An 18,264-nucleotide genomic window follows, 5' to 3' on the forward strand; every position below is an offset into this window, starting at 1 on the left:
CTCTTTATTTAAATATTATTAACAATGTGTTAAGGATTTTGTAGTCATATTGCGTAGTAGTCGATTGTTTAATTTGTGATACAAAGAAATTATAAACACGACAAGACAGAACCAGGCAAACATTAATAACTGATTATGTTGTAGTCTGATGAGTGATTTTTCCTGTCAGCGATTTGCTTTCTATGAATTTTTTTGTGCATAGTAAAAAGAAAAAAAACTGTAGCTGTAGTTTGCCTTTTTTGCCAAACAATTTTTGTCAGATAAGTACCAACATGTTCTACCCTCATATTTTATATATTTTCCTCATATTTTGATGGTTCATAATCGAGCTTGTAGGGTCACTAAAAACAAAATCAAACATCCCTTTTGGCCACTACTGTGTATGAGCTGCCCCTCCATCAAGCCCATCATATGTGGCCGCCCGTGTTTGTGTCTGACACATACTGTGTGCCGCTCTCCACCAGCCGTGCCAGCGTCGCCAGGCCTTCCATGTTGATGAACTCTGTGGCGAATGTGGGGTCAGCAGAGAGTTTAGCGAGCTCTTTCAACGCCTCCAGACGGGCGTCGATCCCATGAGACTGGATCCGCTCCAGAAGCTGTCGAGCAGCTCGCATCTAACACACAAAACAATCCCATCAAGATAGTGAACATCAAGTCTTCACACTTCTAGTGCTGATCTTGGGGAATCAGAATTCATTTCACTCCAGCACAACGTGTTGCCATTGCTGTCAGACTCACAGGAGAGATGGCCAGTCGGAGGATGGTGCCGTTTTTCATTTCACAACGGCTCTGAAAGACAAAGACAGATGGATATCCATTAAACTTCTGTGCCACCTACAGAAAAGGACCTTCTCCGGTTAGAATAATATATACAGTATATGTAATGATGATTAAATATTGATAAAGAATATTATGTTTTTGTACAAACTATTTAGTTACCATCACACACTGTATGGGTTATTGTCATTGTAGGTGCATGTCCACTGTGAGAGACATAATCTAAATTTAAAAAATCCAGAAATCACAATATATGATTTTTTAACTATTAATTTGTATGATAAAGCTGCAAATAAGTATTTGAACACCTGTTTATCAACTAGAATTCTGACCCTCAAAGACCTGTGAGTCTACCTTTAAAATGTCCACCTCAACTCCACCATTAGACGCACCTGTTTGAGGTCGTTAGCTGTATAAAGACTCCTGTCCACCCCATACAATCAGTAAGAATTCAACTACTAACATAGCCAAGACCAAAGAGCTGTCCAAAGACACTAGAGACAAAATTGTACACCTCCACAAGGCTGGAAAGGGCTACGGGGAAATTGCCAAGCAGCTTGGTGAAAAAAGGTCCACTGTTGGAGCAATCTTTAGAAAATGGAAGAAGCTAAACATGACTGTCAATCTCCCTTGGACTGGGGCTCCATGCAAGATCTCACCTCATGGGGTCTCAATGATCATAAGAAAGGTGAGAAATCAGCCCAGAACTACACAGGGGGAGCTGGTCAATGACCTGAAAAGAGCTTGGACCACCGTTTCCAAGGTTACTGTTGGTAATACACTAAGAGGTCATGTTTTGAAATCATGCATGGCACGGAAGTTTCCCCTGCATAAACCAGCACATGTCCAGGCCCGTCTTAAGTTTGCCAATGACCATTTGGATGATCCAGAGGAGTCATGGGAGAAAGTCATGTGGTCAGATGAGACCAAAATATAACTTTTTGATCATAATTCTACTAAACGTGTCTGGAGGAAGAAGAATGATGAGTACCATCCCAAGAACACCATCCCTTCTGTGAAGCATGGGGATGGTAGCATCATGCTTTGGGGGGGTTTTCTGCACATGGGACAGGGCGACTGCACTGTATTAAGGAGAGGATGACTGGGGCCTTATATTGCGAGATTTTGGGGAACAACCTCCTTCCCTCAGTTAGAGCATTGAAGATAGGTAGAGGCTGGGTCTTCCAACATGACAATGACCCGAAGCACACAGCCAGGATAACCCAGGAGTGGCTCTGTAAGAAGCACATCAAGGTTCTGGCGTGGCCTAGCCAGTCTCCAGACCTAAACCCAATAGAGAATCTTTGGAGTGAGCTCAAACTCCCTGTTCCTCAGCGACAGGCCAGAAACCTGACTGATCTAGAGAAGATCTGTGTGGAGGAGTGGGCCAAAATCCCTCCTGCAGTGTGTGCAAACCTGGTGAAAAACTACAGGAAACGTTTGACTTCTGTAATTGCAAACAAAGGCTACTGTACCAAAATTTATCATTGATTTTCTCAGGTGTTCAAATACTTATTTGCAGCTGTATCATACAAATAGTTAAAAAAATCATACATTGTGATTTCTTTTTTTTATTTCTTTTTTAGATTATGTCTCTCACAGTGGACATGCACGTACGATAACAATTTCAGACCCCTCCATGATTTCTAAGTGGGAGAACTTGCAAAATAGCAGTGTGTTCAAATACTTATTTTCCTCACTGTATGCTTTAACACTTAAAGCACCTTGCAAATGAACTAAAACAGCAAGAAGTTGATGATGCATACTCTATACCGGCAAACAGATGAACCCAGGATATGAAACCAATTTGCTGAAAGGTTTTCTTTATAATAGTTTTCTATGGAAAAATGTTTGTATTGAAAAATGAATGTGTTATGTTTATATTTTGGGTTCATCTGCTTGCCTGTATACAGTATGCATCATCAATTAGATGTACACTATTTTGCCAACATTTTGGGACGCCAGTCTGTACATGCACATGAACTTTAATGCCATCCCTTTCCATATCCGTAGGGTTTACCGGTAATATGGAGTTGGTCCACCCTTTGCAGTTATAACAGCCTCAACTCTTCTGGAAAGGCTTTTCACAAGGTTTAGGAGTGTGTTTACGGGAATTTTTGACCATTCTTCTAGAAGCACATTTGTGAGGTCAGGCACTGATGTTGGACGAGAAGGCCTGGCTCTCAGTCTCCGCTCTAATTCATCCCAAAGCTGTTCTATCGGGTTGAGCTCAGGACCCTGTGCAGGCCAGTCAAGTTCCTCATCCATGTCTTTATGAACCGACGCTTTGTGCACTGGAGCGCAGTCATTTTGGAACAGGAAGGGGCCATCCCCAAACTGTTCCCACTAAGTTGGGAACCTACACCAAACTTTACACTTGACACAAAGCAGTCAGGCAAGTCCCATTCTCCTGGCAACACCAAACCCAGACTTGTCCATCAGATTGCCAGACAGAGAAGTGTGATTGGTCACTCCAGAGAACACGTCTCCTCTGCTCTAGAGTCCAGTGGAGGCTGCTTTACTCCACTGCAGCTCACGCTTTACATTGCACTTGGTGATGTAAGTGCACTTGGCCATGGAAACCCATTCCATGAAGCTCTCTACACACTGTTCTTGAGCTCATCTGAAGGCCACATGAAGTTTAGAGGTCTGTAGCTGTTGACTCTGTGGAAAATTGGCGAGTTCTGTGCACTGTGACCCTCAGCTTGCGCTGACCCCGCTCTGTGATTATACATGCCCTACCACTTCATGGCTGAGTTGCTGTTGTTCCCAATTGCTTTCATTTTGTTATAATCCCACTAACAGTTGATCGTGGAATATTGAGTAGTGAGGAAATTTCATGAATGGACTTTTGCACAGGTGCCAACCTATCACAGTCTCACGCTTGAGTTCACTGAGCTCCTGAGAGCGACACATTCTTTCATAAATGTTTGTAGAAGCGTCTGCATGTCTTTGGCCATGGGAGTGAATGGAAGGGGTGTCCCAATACTTTTGGCAATATAGTGTATGTTGAATTTGGTCTTTAATATCACTGTCTTGCTGCATTAGTACTTAGTACAAAACTGGTAAAAATGACTGGAGGTTGACAATGGAGACATGACGTGAAAACTATGAGTATCAGTGGATCTCCAGTTCCAGTCGATCTTCACCTGTTCAGTGATGTAGAGCTGTGGCCCGTCAGCATAACGCAGGGCAAACTGCTCTGATCCCGACAGAGACCATCTACAACAAACACAACACACATTCATGTCACCTGATCCAGCATTTCAGTCACTGTGACCCAGAAACACACACCAAAGAATCACAGCTTTCTAATGATGAATTATGTTTCTACAGAAATATTATCACCTAAACATCAGCCCTAGAGAGAAATATGATTTTTCATGCACTGGTCAATTTTGCTTCCATTGCCTTCTTTCAGACTAGTAGAAAGAAATATTCAAAATTTAAAATAATTTTATCTATTTGTGTCTGTAGATTTCAATTCCGATCCATATATTTGAACATCAGAAATCTTCACTTCAGCAGCTTTACTCACACCAAACTTTACAGATTTATTCATGTCTATATTCTGAAGGTTTGATCATATATCATTCTTTCTGGTTTACACCATGATGTTATGTTATTCCTGAAAGAGAAGTGGAAATGCATGAAAATGAATGCACTTTTAATTAGACAATAACTCGTTTGCATGTATAAACATACAGTTCTAGAAGACTTGTTATACCATTTTTTTTTTTTTTAAATACAAACTGAAATTAGACATTTTTCACCAAACAAATTTATTGTGATATAAACCATTACTGGGATGTAAAATAAGCAAGTCATTACATGATCTAACAGAAGATCTGTCACCTGACTATCAATATTTTTTCATTTCATACTAGATTCATGCGCTTCTCTGAGAGTTCAGTTAGTAATGAGTGATATAAAACTCTACGGTCAGGTTTGGTTCAGGTCGTTCAGAGACGCAAGTGAGTGAATTTAGTACACTGTCAGTGTACATTGACTTACCCATCACACACTTCTCTAATGATGGACGCCAGCGGCTTCTTCTGCAACACACACACAAACACACACACACACATTACAGATGCTCTGCTGTGAATCTCTTTAATCAAACAGCACATGTAGCTTCTGCACAAATACTAGTAATTACCAGTGGTCAACCGATATATCACCATGGCCTATATATCAGGCCATATTATTTGGCATTTTTAAATTATCAGCATCGACTAATAGATTTTTCTGTTTTCTGCCATGTGTTCGAAACAGGACTTTATTTTGAAAGCGATGAGACCACCTGCACTTTAGGCTGTGTCTGAAATCACATACTCCCTTGAGTAGGTACTAATTGTTAATAAGTAATTACATTACGACTGCCAAAAAAGTATGTTCTGTACAGTATGAATGTAATCTGGACGTACTACAGTCGCCATGTTGTCATTATCATGACCTTCCAGTGTTGCTTCACTGCCATTCACAAATCCTCTCCCGTGGCCTCATGGGATAGTAAAGTGTCCATCGTATGCACACTTCAGAATCTCATAGGTCATCTGGAGACTTTTAGCCTACTCTTTTATGAGTACTATGAATTCAGACATACTTCTTTTGTCACATAAAGTTTTTCACCAACTATAGGGAAGTATGCGATTTTGGGATGCAGCATTAGTGTCTAAAAGTTCACACCCTCAGCAAGTGCTGACCCCGCTCTATGATTTTACGTGACCTACCACTTCTTAGCGGAGTTGCTGTTGTTCCCAATTGCTTCCACTTTGTTATAATCTCACTAACAGTTGATCGTGGAATATTTAGTGAGGAAATTTCACGAATGGACTTCTTACACAGGTGGCAACCTATCACGATACCACGCTTCAATTCACTGAGCACCTTGGCAATAAAGCTTTTGGCAATATAGTATATATGTATAAACCTTTAAACAGGAATGTATACCTGTATGATATTATATTACGCTGGACCAGTGGTTTGGAAAATAAATAGATGGTACACTATGGTTTCAGACAGCACTACAAATGGCTGTCCCCTCAAATATGCCCTATTGAAGGGCATAGGGGGCGATTTCAGACATAGAACTGGGAACTCAGGCAAAAAGTAACAGAACAGAACTGAAACTAAAACACAATGAAAATAAAATACGTAAGTTCCAACACAAGAAGTTGCAATCCATATTCATATTTTTCATGTTCATTTTCAAATTATTTATTTCTAAATTAGTAAAATAATTATACATTTAATTTCAGTAGCTGTTATGTATTTGTTTTTTTAGTATCTTTGAATTAGTGTGATATCATATCAGTGTTATATCTGCTCTCTAAGATATCGGTATCTGCCATCAAAAATCAATATCATTCGACCACTACAATTATAAACATTGTTTTTACTATTAAATTCTCTCAGATGAATGTGGTGATCTCCTTCATTATCCTCTTCCTTTTAATGTCAGTAGTGGCTGATTCACCTAGTATGACTATGACTGAAATATTATCATGGTTCCTTTTTGGTAAGAAAATAAAAAATCAGTATGTGCTTTAAGAGTATTTAAGAGTATGTGCATCCTGAAAAATGTCAGCAGGTCAAAAAAAAAACACTAGCACAACAAAACGATCTGTCTAATATATGAGTAATATACAATACCTGGTCAATTTCGATGAGTTGAGCGTTTGCACCAGGCCACTCGATGGCCACCTTCACGATGTCAGACGGAGGCGGCATGACTGAAACACACGGCATCAGATCACACACATATCAATGACACGCTTATCTCATTACAGACAGATATCAAATCAGCAAAGGCATCTTTACAACATATTTACACAGCAAAGTATATCAGTTCCTGCTCTCCCATTGGTAGTCTCTGCATCACTTCTCAGCTCATTTGCATATTTGTCGCTTCGCCAGTGGTCGGCAACTCTCACAGAAACTCAATGACTGCTGGCTGAGAACCGCTGAACACACATCAGTATGTCACACACGACCACATCGAGAAACTCTGACATGTTTTCTTATAGAAATGTGAGCAGAGTTCAAGTAAAGCTGATGAATCTCTCAGACACTTATGTTATGTTTCAAATCCTTGTTTTAATTGAAAAAGATGAAACATTTTTCTCTAGATTTTTTCTATAACTAGCCTACATTGAGAACATTAAATCTAAATTTGGCTCAATAAGATTCTTAAATAGTTTCATTTAATGCGTTTACCAACATTTTACATCCGTGTTTCTATGAAAGATACTGGTGAAAAGCATAATAATAATGCTTTAAACCCCCAAGAAAATGCATATCTCTTAAGCAAAAATCAAGACGGCAGCAGCAAACTGTCCCAAATGACTCAAAGTAAGTGATGCGATCGAATAAAATATTAAATGGCAGTAACATTTGCTATGACATGCTCACTTACCAGTCTATAGTTTTCTTTCTCTAATGTACTTTTATTACAAACATCTGCGACAAAATTGATGTGTGAAACTGACACAACAGAGATGTCCATCAAGACTTAAAACTCTGATTTTACTGTCTGAAAAACTGAGTCAAAACCATAATTAATCCAGGGGTGGACAAAGGACACAACTTCATTACTTGAGTAAAAGTAACAGCACTACTGGTCAAATATTACTCTGTTACAAGTGAAAGTTGTAAAAAACGATTTTTACTTAAGTAAAAGTACAGAAGTATTTGTTTTCAAAAGTACTTAAGTATCAAAAGTGCATTTCTTTTTTTATGTCAGCGCATTATTTTAGTGTTGTTGTATGAATATAAGCTATGCCATCATGGTTTAAGCCAGTCAGTGATGCTCCATCTGACATACTACCATACGACTAACTTAAACTCATTTAAACTTGTATAAAAGTTACAAAGCTCTTTACAAAGCTGCTGTCACTTTAAGGCCAAATGCACGGATCCAATACACTGATACACATCTGATATTCTCCAACTATTTACGTTAACTTAAGACATAATCAACTTGTTGTGAATACTCAATGTGAATACTCGACAAAATGAACATTTTGACATCCGTCTTCTTCTGTTTTGCTATAAACTGATCAGTGTTTAATAAATGCTGTGAAATCATTGAACTTCACGAGACTACAAAAGTGATTACTGATGGGCTTTCTGCAAAAACCCAAACACCTTTTAAAGAAGAAAAAAATCATCCACCGACTTTCAAAGCCGCTACAGAAAAGACTTTCGACTTTAAAGGTGCACTATTGTAGTATTTTTGCAGTAAAATATCCAAAAACCACTAGGCCGGTGTTATATATTTTGTTCAGTTGAGTACCTACAATATCCCAGAAGTTTCCAACTATTTGTAAACTGTGAGAAAATTGCTATTTTAACTACGGGCAGGGACGTTTCAGCATTGCATTTGAGGGAGTCGCCTGTCAATTGCGTCATTTCTGCGCTACCCTCGGTTTCGGCTTTTGGCTGGAGCGCTTTACTCTTAGCAGTGTGAACAAGTGAACGCACGGAGTAAAGTCATAACATCGTTTTAAACACACTTAAATGTATCTAATATGATAAACAGAGCTACATTACCTCAAAATCATAACCGAAGAGCGGATCTGTGCAGGCGCCCGGCGACTGTGTCCCGTCCCGTCATAATAAAAGTCCCGGTATTCGCGAGGCGGGTATTTGTTTAACAATCGCTCCAGCAGCTGTGCTCAGGTCCATTACACTCGGTTCTGCTCTGCTTTAGACTACAGTAACGTTAATAACCGCATGCATGAACGTGATTTCTGCCCGAGTCCTATTTTCCACCGGCTGTGATGAGAAGACCACATCTCCCAAGATGCTGCGCTCACACTTTGCGTCATCAAACTACGATTTGTTTTGAATAGGCGCCCTCCAGTGGACAGAAAGCTGCATAGTGCACCTTTAATAAAAATGTAGTGGAGTAAAAAGTACGATATATGTCCTTCAGATGTAGTAAAGTAAAAGTCATACGTTTCCAGAAAATATTATACTCAAGTAAAGTACAGATACTCAAAAAGTGTCCTTAAGTACAGTACTCAAGTAAATGTACTAGTTACTGTCCACCTCTGAATTAATGACACCAGAGCTGAAGTTTTAAAATAAGCCTCAATGACTTAGCTGGATCAGATTGAAAGGATTAGTCCACTTCAAAATGAAAATTTTACTCACTCCCATCTCATCCAAAATGTTCATGTCTTTCTTCAGTTGAAAAGAAATGTTTGAGGAAAACATTCCAGGATTTTTCTCCACATACCCTTACGAAAACGAACCATGGTTTTACTACAAATAAAACCAAAAAAACATGGTTATTATAGTTAAACCATGGTAACCACAAATGAACCATGGTTTTGCTACTTTAACCATGGTATTTGTGGTAAAACTGTAGTTTTATAAATGGTAATGAATTAGAACCAAAAACCAATGTTCAATTGCAGTTTCAAAAGAAGGGCTTCAGAGGCTCTGCACAATCCCAGCTGAGGAATAGGGTATTATTTGGACAAGCTATCAGCCATTTTCTTAAAAAAAAAAAAAAAAAAAATGTAGAGAGTAAATGTTTATAGAGTTTTTTAACCTCAACTGCAGGACTTCTGTGTTGTTCTTCTCAACAGCGTATGTCGTCATCATGCCGGAAAGGTCACGTTCGTGGCGTAGGTGGACGTACCAGCCCAGTGCTGAAAACTCCTTTAAAATGGTCCAACATCGTTGTTACCTTTTATTTTTTGTAAAGGGCGTTTGATTTGGTCATTGCACGTTTGTTCTAAGACTGGGTTGGTACTTCCACCAGCGTCACGCATCACCTTTCAGACGTGATGACGTCATGCACAGTAAAGAACAAGAACACAGAAGTCACACGTTTGAGGCTAAAAATTATATTATTTTTTATTTATTTTTATTTTTTAAATGACAGATGGTTTGTCTAGATAAGACCCTATTCCTCATCTGGGATCGTGCAGAGCCTCTGAAGCCCTTCCTCTGAAACTGCATTGATTTGGACCTTGAAGTTCATTATATGGAGAAAAATCCTGGAACTTTTTTTTCGACTGAAGAAAGAAAGACATGAACATCTTGGATGAGATGAGAGTGAGCAAATTATCAGGAATTGTTCATTTTGAAGTGAACTAATCCTTTAAAGCTCAAAGGTTTAGCACCGTGAATTCCATCTTTCCTCTCCTCAATTTCATCTTCCCAACCTTAATTCTTGACTTTATTTTACAGATGTCACACATCTTACCGTACATACTACAGTAAATTATGCATAATTCCAAGCCTAAACCAGGTGGCACTTTGTTTTACAGCCATGTTCCCCATGTACATGTATAGTAATTGCAATATAACTCTGAACCTAACCCTAACCCATGTAATTACCTTACAGTACTCAGTACTTTCTTAGGTAAGTACACTTAAGGTAAAGGTAGCCTACTATAAAATAGAGTCCATGTAGTTAAAGGGTTAGTTAACCCAAAAATGAAATTTATGTCATTAATGACTCTCCCTAATGTCGTTCCACACCCATAAGACCTCCGCTCATCTTCGGAACACAGTTTAAGATATTTTATATTTAGTCCGAGAGCTTTTCTCTTCCTTCATGAGTGTATGCACACTATACTGTCCATGTCCAGAAAGGGAATACACTCTAAAAAATTCTAGGGAAAAAACAAATATGGACTAACCCAGCAATTGGGTTGTTTTAACCCAGAGATTGGGTTGTCTTAAGCAAATATTTAACCCAACCACAGGATTAAAACAACCCAATTGTTGGGTTAAAACAACCCAATTGCTGGGTTAGTCCATATTTGACCCAACATTGGGTTAAAACAACCCAACATTTTTTAGAGTGTAAAAACATCTTCAAAGTAGTCCATATGAGACATCAGTGGGTTAATTAGAATCTCTTGAAGCATCAAAAATACATTTTGGTTCAAAAATAACAAAAACTACGACTTAATTCAGCATTGTCTTCTCTTCCGCGTTTGTGTTCAATCCTCAAATAAAGATTCAAACGGTTATGAATCAGTGAATCAATCAATGATTCGGATCGCGCGCCAAACTCCCGAAATCACGTGACATTGGTGATCCGAATCATTGATTCATAACCGTTCTAATCTTTATTTGAGGATTCAATACAAACACGGAAGAGAAGACAATGCTGAATAAAGTCTTAGTTTTTGTTATTTTTGGACCAAAATGTATTTTCGACGCTTCAAGAGATTCTAATTAACCCTCTGATGTCACATATGGACTACTTTGATGATGTTTTTATTCCCTTTCTGGACATGGACAGTATAGTGTGCATACACTTGCATACGCTCTCGGACTAAATATAAAATATCTGTGTCTGAAGATGAACGGAGGTCTTACGGGTGTGGAACGACATTAGGGTGAGCCATTATACATTTCATTTTTGGGTGAACTAACCCTTTAATTAATATCACAGTACTAATTTGTGTAATTACAGGGTAAGGACACCTTAAATTGAAGCATGACCAAGATTTGAAAAAGTTATATTTTCTTAAGTGAACTGAATCGCCATGGTTACTAAACAGACATGATTCTAAATTAGAACGTTTCTGCAACACAATCGAGCCCTCTATGACATAATCGAGATGACGTCACAACTCAGAACTAAAGAATAAGAATGTATTCAGACTATTCTCACATCGAAATGAACACTGACGTGCGTCTGTGTGTGATAGTGCCACTTCTATTAATGGCATACTTCGACACATGACAGAATGAGCACAAACACGATGCCACTCAATAACACTATTAAACCCGAACGCTGTTGAATATGCGTCGATGTAATGTGAATTAAAATCGCGTCGCTTTCGGCAGCGTTCACACACGTTACGCGTTTCCGCAACCATCGCAGACGCATCGGTCATAAAATGTCAAATGGAGATGAATCTGCGCGGAATCGCAATCTGGAGGCATGCAAATAGCGCAAATATCATTCTGACACCGCTGTCATAGGCTGTTTTTTTACCTTCATGTGATGTTCTTACCCCAAAACGAGCGATAAAACACCGATGATGTGTGAGCGGCTGTTCAGATGGAGGCTGATGGGCGGAGTTTACGGCGTTACATCTTCATCACCGCACTCTTCTTCATTCTGATCATCACATTCATCTGATCTATACCTCTGTATATTCCAGTTCCAGTACAGAGCGCGCTTTAATCGGTGTGTTGTGCATGAATGATTCAGCCCTCCATCTCATCCCGCCCACAGCTCGCACGAGCCAATCAGCACACAGACTGCAGTGATTGATGTGCTCAAGCCCCGCCCTAGGATTCACTGCAGCAGACCTCATCAGTCCTTGACTAGATCTGGTTAACGACTTCATGACTGGTTGACTCGAGACAGATGGGTAGAGTAGCTGTATAAAAAAGTACTGGAAATAATTCCAACATGCAAAAATCATAAAGTGGATGATTTATTTAACATATCTCAATCATGACCTGCTCATACAGTACATCTTAAGTAGCCTAGAACTAAATGCAAAAAAGCAGAAAGAGTTTTAAATCACAGCAGTGAAGAGATGCACATCAACACATCAGATCTAACAGTGTGTGTGTGTGTGTGTGTGTGTGTGTGTGTGTGTGTGTGTGTGTGTGTGTGTGTGTGTGTGTGTGTGTGTGTGTGTGTGTGTGTGTGTGTGTGTGTGTTACACGTGAAGTGTCACGTTTCTATCAAACTTTAACCTCCTGGGTGCCACTGTCCACACAGGAGCACATTATAGTGAAGGGTGCGCATGTCAAATGTCGTTTCAATCAAACATTATATCTGAGTGAGTTTCAGTTTAATGTCTGAGTGTCCTGTAGAGCACATTCAGGGCTTTTCAGAAATGGCATTTGTTTTGAGGTTTTACCAGGAAAACTTCTCCTTGGTCTTTAAAAATGACTGAACAATCAAATTTAGCATTAAATATTCAATATATTTATTTAAATCTGACTGATTTTCACATTTTTTTAATCATAAATCAACATGGGAAAACCCATTTATGGCATAGCAAAACATATGAATAAAAATAAAAATAAGAAACAAAGGGGAATTTTTTATTTATTTATGCTCTAATAACATAAAAAAAACACTAAATTCAAAACATTCTCTTTCCTGGGTCTTAGTTGGTTAACGTGAATTAAATCTTGCACACCACCACATGCACGCCGTGTGTGTCAGTGAAGTTTGATTCGTCAGGCTCCTCTCATGGCTTTGTAGGCTGACATCACGACAGGAGGCTCCATCATGTGACATCAATGGCATAGAGGAGCCTTCCTCTGGGCTGAATGAAACGTGACGCACATGTTCAGCAGTTTACTGAGTGTGACCATGTTTAATGCTCTTATGTCACCTCTAGAATTTCATTTTTTAGAGCCGCAAGTCGGTGCTATGGCTACAGCTTCAGTCGTCATGGAAACAAATGATTTTGGACATATAAGCACTGATGGGCTGGCTCGTTCCCTAGGAATATTGAACCCGGTGACATTGTCACTGCAAGCACCACATGCTACGGTTTGAGTATTCGCTTAAGTCCTCCAACATCAGAATTTTGAACTGTGTTAGGATAACACATTATAAAACATTTAGATAACATTCAGCTTTGTGTCACTCTAAAATTACACCAGAAAGATGCATTTCCGTAATGATCAATGCATCATTTGAGGCTTTGGCTGGATCAGTGCTTGTGGATGGGTGCCTTCCGCTTCAGATGTGATGGTCTCTCTCAGCAGTAAAGGTGGAGGTCGGCAGCTCAGGGTCTGGAAGGTGACTTTGTTGTAGAGGAACCGGAAGATGCAATGCTAGCACAACATTGCAGTAGTCCAGTCTTGAAATGACAAGTGCTTGGATGAGGAGCTGCATATACGAAGAACATGAGAGGACCCAAAACTGAGCCTTGAGGAACACCCCAGATCTGCCTGCAGGCGGACATCATGAGAACAGTTAAAGTAGTAATGCCTTTGTTTATGGTCTATTTAAACGCGTTTTCATGAAGAAACTCCTGATTCCACTTTCCCAGACGCTCACAACCAAACATTACTTCCCAAGTTCCCATCACAGCCTACACTGTAAAAAAAATTGGTTGTTTTTTGTTGGTTTAACTTAAAAAAGTAAGTAACCTGGTTGCCTTAAAATTTTGAGTTTATTGAAATTAAAAATTTTAGTTGATATAATGAAGGAATTTTTTTTAATAAATAGAAACTCAAAATATTCTTGTATCTGAACCACATAAAAAAATTGATAAATCATGAAAATAGCACTATCGGGCCGCAGCATCAGAAATAAAACACAATTACCCAATATGCTTACACAATCTTTTAAAAATATTTTAATAAAGGTTGTCGAATCTCAAAAATTGTTCATTGTATTAACTCAAAATTTTAAGGCAACCAGGTAACTTTGTTTCTAAATAATTTTTTACAGTGTATGCGTGATCCACACCATCTGAGATATGCTCACAGTCGTCTTCAATAGCTTACACACCCCTTTCAGAATCTGCAAAATGTGAATAATTTTAACAAAATAAGAGGGATTATACAAAAATCATGTTTTGTTTTTTTTTAAATTATTTAATACTGTCCTGAATAAGATATTTTACATTTGAGATGTTTACAGTCCTTTTCTGTCTCGTGGACTGTAAATATATTTTATGTAAAATATCTTATTCAGGACAGTACTAAATAATAAAATGACATGCATGATTTTCCAGGGCATCACCACCATAGGCACTGAGGGGAGCACAACCCCCTAAACAATTGGAAATGGACAAATTGTACCCCCAAATGTTTGATATTTCTCCGTTTGTTGTTAAGAGCTAAAAAATGTAAATTTTTAGGCTGCTCAGTCTCCGTGTGCTCATCAATGTCAAAATGATGGCCAATCAGCTCAAAGAAGGCGGGGCTTAATATTCACTGAATATGAGTGTGAATTTTAACGTGGCACTTCTATACGTGCGATAAGATTTAAGTAGCTAAACATTTAATATTTGACAACTGTTTTTTTGTTGGATATGTTTAATTACCCAGAGTAACATACATTGATGCGAACAATGCAACTTTTATAATGTAATTTCGAACTGAAAATATAACTTAAATTATGTCATTCATTTCTGACAGATTAGACTAGTAATTGTGAGCATATTTTTTTTTAAATAAAATATTTTTGCAAAGACTACAATTAGATCTAGAACTTCTTTTAACATTACTATTTCTTTGTTATTCCTTTAAAGGAGTGGTTGATTGGCCCCTTTTATAAGATGTAAAATAAGTCTCCGATGTTTTCAGAGTGTGTGTATTCTGAAGAGCAGTTCTGAAGTGTAAAGTAGAGACGAGCTGGCCGTTGCCATCTTGGTAGCAAATCGCGTGTCACTCTCGGATAACAGAAAATGGGCAGAGGCGGGATGTGGGCAGAGCTAAGGTGACATGATGATTAACAGGCAGCAGATAAGTGGCTATCCACCGGTCACTCAAAGTGGCCACTCCCTTAATTATGCAGAACTTTATATAATTCATTTCACCCCCAAAACCCACCCCCTCACAGTTGCCATGAAGGGCAAAAGTAGCTGTATAGACCAAAACAACAATTTGTACCAGGCTGTAAACATGTTTTATTCTGCTGTAAAGTTGGGCATTTTAAAGCAGCACTAGGTAACTTTTCAACCTTCATAATATATTTTTTAAGACTCTTGTGATGATAAATCGACTTACAATAGGTTGAATGACACGTCTGCCATAGCCTGATGGGGTCTGTATCGTTTTTAATCGTACTTTTAAACTTCGGGTTTCGGGTAGTAACCCGAGAAAAAGAAAAGAACTACAAAATTCGACTGCTTTACGGTATATACGTCACTTCCACCAACACACACACTTCCTTACATTCGGACGTGCGAGCCCAACTTTGTTCGTCGGATAATATAGTCATGTCCGAAGCAGCAGAGACAAATAAGAAAGAAAAGGTTTTGTTGGAGGAAAGCAATAAGAGGAAATGAAAAAATGATGGGATTAAAGGCAGGACGAGGATCAACATGTGACCAGCGTTTGCTCGTCGGTGTGAGCTGAAGGAGGCGTGCCCGACCGATGCTGTCCTGCTTGTTACGGTGAGCTACCACTCAAACATTGAACTGAAGTATCATATAGATTCTGTAAAACGCTAACCAATAGACTACTATAATGACGCTGGCTTGTAAACGTGAGCATCATGATTATTTGGCGTTTGAAAAAAACAAAACCCATGAAATTATATTCATATGACATGCTGAAACATAAGCCACTGACTGTAACGTTACCTGGGATGAAGACATTTCACACGTGCCGCCAGAAGTGCTGCACCGACCCGCGGGACGCTTTTATGAAGTTATTTGGCCCGCACCGCACCACTGTATATATTTTTACAACACGCCGCGCACCCGCGACCATTTAATAGACATACGGGGTCCGCGGGTTATGAGACGAGCCACGCATCACTAGTTCAGGGCTATCAGGGTTGTCATGTCAACAAATGCACGCGCGATGGCATCCCCTGTTGTAGGATGACTGAGCTTACGACAGTAGTTGAGGACATTATTTTTTCCAAACTGTAGGGGGACCCCGAGAGCAAAAGTAGCCAAGTGGGGCTTTAACATGGGGCTCACAATAATATTCTGCTCCCTTTTGGAGCCTGTCCCTAGCGGCCAGTTGATGAATTACAGTCTCAGTCACTTCCGTATTGACCAAGGGGGTAATCTTGCGCTAGGAAAGCGTTCCACCCATAGGGGCTGCCATTGCTAACCAAGCCATCACCTGCTGTTAGCATCCCATTGACTCCCATTCATTTTTGAGTCACTTTGACAGTGAATAACTTTACATCTGAGACGTTTAAAGACTCCATTTGTCCATTGTTTATTTCTAAAGAAACACGACAATGCATAAAAGGCTCCGTTACCTTGTATCTTACACTATCGCCCCGCAGAAAAACAGGCTAAAGATTGCGTCATAACCAACGCGACTCTGTCGCACAGTTGAGAAATTACCGTATAGACCTGAGGAGACGCTCGCAGGCAATCTTTTACTGTCTATGAGGCAGTCAGGGGGACGTGGAGACATAAAGTCCAATAAAGTCAAGAGGGAAGAATGGGGAGAAGCCCATAGTGAGCCAAAAGCAACGGGAGAAAATATTTAAACAACGTGATTCAGCCTGTCCGACAGGAGGCTCACGTCACATCTACGTCGTCAAGCTCAGTCTGAGCCTGCGCAGTTCGCTCAGCCATCAGAAAGTGAGTGCTCCTAGGTTGACTTCATTATTTCGCCGTTGACGTCAATGGGATCGCTCTGTCCATTTCTTTTACTGTCTATGGTATTGACTTCAAGAGAAACTGGGGGAGGTTGCCTCTTGGTTAAAATTGTCACTGAGAAAAAAACATACTTTTTTTGTGCATCCCTTTAAATGCAAATGAGCTGCTGCTCACGGGGCGGTGCTTCAAGAATTCCAGTTAGCAGGTCTGATAACCTCATGCGACAGGCAATGAAACTGTTCAGCCTTTTATGTTCAAACCGGAGTCGGACAATGATGGAGAGACTCAAGAAGAAGTGACAACATGTAGAATGCAATAAGATGTTTCTGAATGGTAAGTTGATGAAATGATGTAGCTGATGTGGAGTTAATCATCTTCCAAGTCATTGATTAGCATATTCTGTCACAATAATCTCACCCCCTTTGTTGCGTGTTCCTGGGGTTTATGTAAATTTCAGGGTTAGTAATGTCACTAACCCGGGAGGAAGCTTGTTGTAGTCCCTACCAGCCATTTGTTGTCATCCTTAAAAAGCAATTTCTTTAATAGAAAATATATTGCGTTGCATTTAATTTTGAGCGTCGTAACTTTGCAGATGTGGTTTATGCTCAAACAGCAACATTACAGACTAAAGCTCCAAAAGTGAAATCATAATCAACCACCCATTTGAATATGTAATTTCCTTAAATAAAAAACACCCCCCTGCAAAAAAGAAAAAAAAGAAGAAGACATGGTTACGGCATAGGTATGATCTCTCTCTTTTTTTAATTATTCACATTTAGCAGTTTCTGAAAGGGGTGTGTAAACTGTTGAACACAACTGTAAAGCATATGTCAGATGGTGTGGACGACACCTACAATGGGAAGTAATGTTTGGTTGTAGAATCAGGAGTTTATTCATGAAAATGCTTTTAAATCGATCATAAAAAGGCATTACTACTTTACCTGTTATCATGATGTCCGCTTACAGGCAGATCTAGGGTGTGCCTCAAGGCTCAGTGTTGGGTCCTCTCCTGTTCTCCGTATATACATCTGTAGCTCCTCATCCAAGCTGGATTTCTTGCAGATTCCAAGCCTCATTTCAAGACTGGACTACGGTGTATTTAAAATTTTAAAGCACCACAATGTTCAAAATCTGCACAGGAAAAATCATGACCTTCATTAGTCTCATTGACATACGTTAACATCGGTTTCTTTAAAATCAGATTCAAATGAGACCAAGTTCAGAAGGCAGG

At 39.3% G+C, this 18,264-nt stretch overlaps 1 protein-coding gene across 4 annotated transcripts in view; it reads right to left on the reverse strand.

Annotated features, from left to right (window-relative positions):
- Window positions 1-11,984, reverse strand: part of elmo2 (engulfment and cell motility 2) — a 34,521-nt gene extending 22,537 nt beyond the window's left edge. For 2 of the 4 annotated variants that reach the window (XM_067431133.1, XM_067431131.1), the window contains exons 1-6: window positions 11,753-11,984; window positions 6,433-6,512; window positions 4,792-4,832; window positions 3,927-3,999; window positions 739-789; window positions 445-614 (exon numbers count right to left, since the gene is read on the reverse strand). In XM_067431133.1, the coding sequence (XP_067287234.1) occupies window positions 445-614; window positions 739-789; window positions 3,927-3,999; window positions 4,792-4,832; window positions 6,433-6,510 (413 nt within the window). In that variant the 5' untranslated portion in view covers window positions 6,511-6,512; window positions 11,753-11,984. Of the gene's footprint in view, window positions 1-444; window positions 615-738; window positions 790-3,926; window positions 4,000-4,791; window positions 4,833-6,432; window positions 6,529-11,752 lie in introns of those variants that run through there. The other 2 variants (XM_067431132.1, XM_067431130.1) reach the window with 2 other exon arrangements.
- Window positions 11,985-18,264: the final 6,280 nt, after the last annotated feature.

This window comes from Pseudorasbora parva, chromosome 22 (assembly GCF_024679245.1).
Source record: "Pseudorasbora parva isolate DD20220531a chromosome 22, ASM2467924v1, whole genome shotgun sequence".
In the NCBI taxonomy this organism is placed as follows: domain Eukaryota; kingdom Metazoa; phylum Chordata; class Actinopteri; order Cypriniformes; family Gobionidae; genus Pseudorasbora; species Pseudorasbora parva.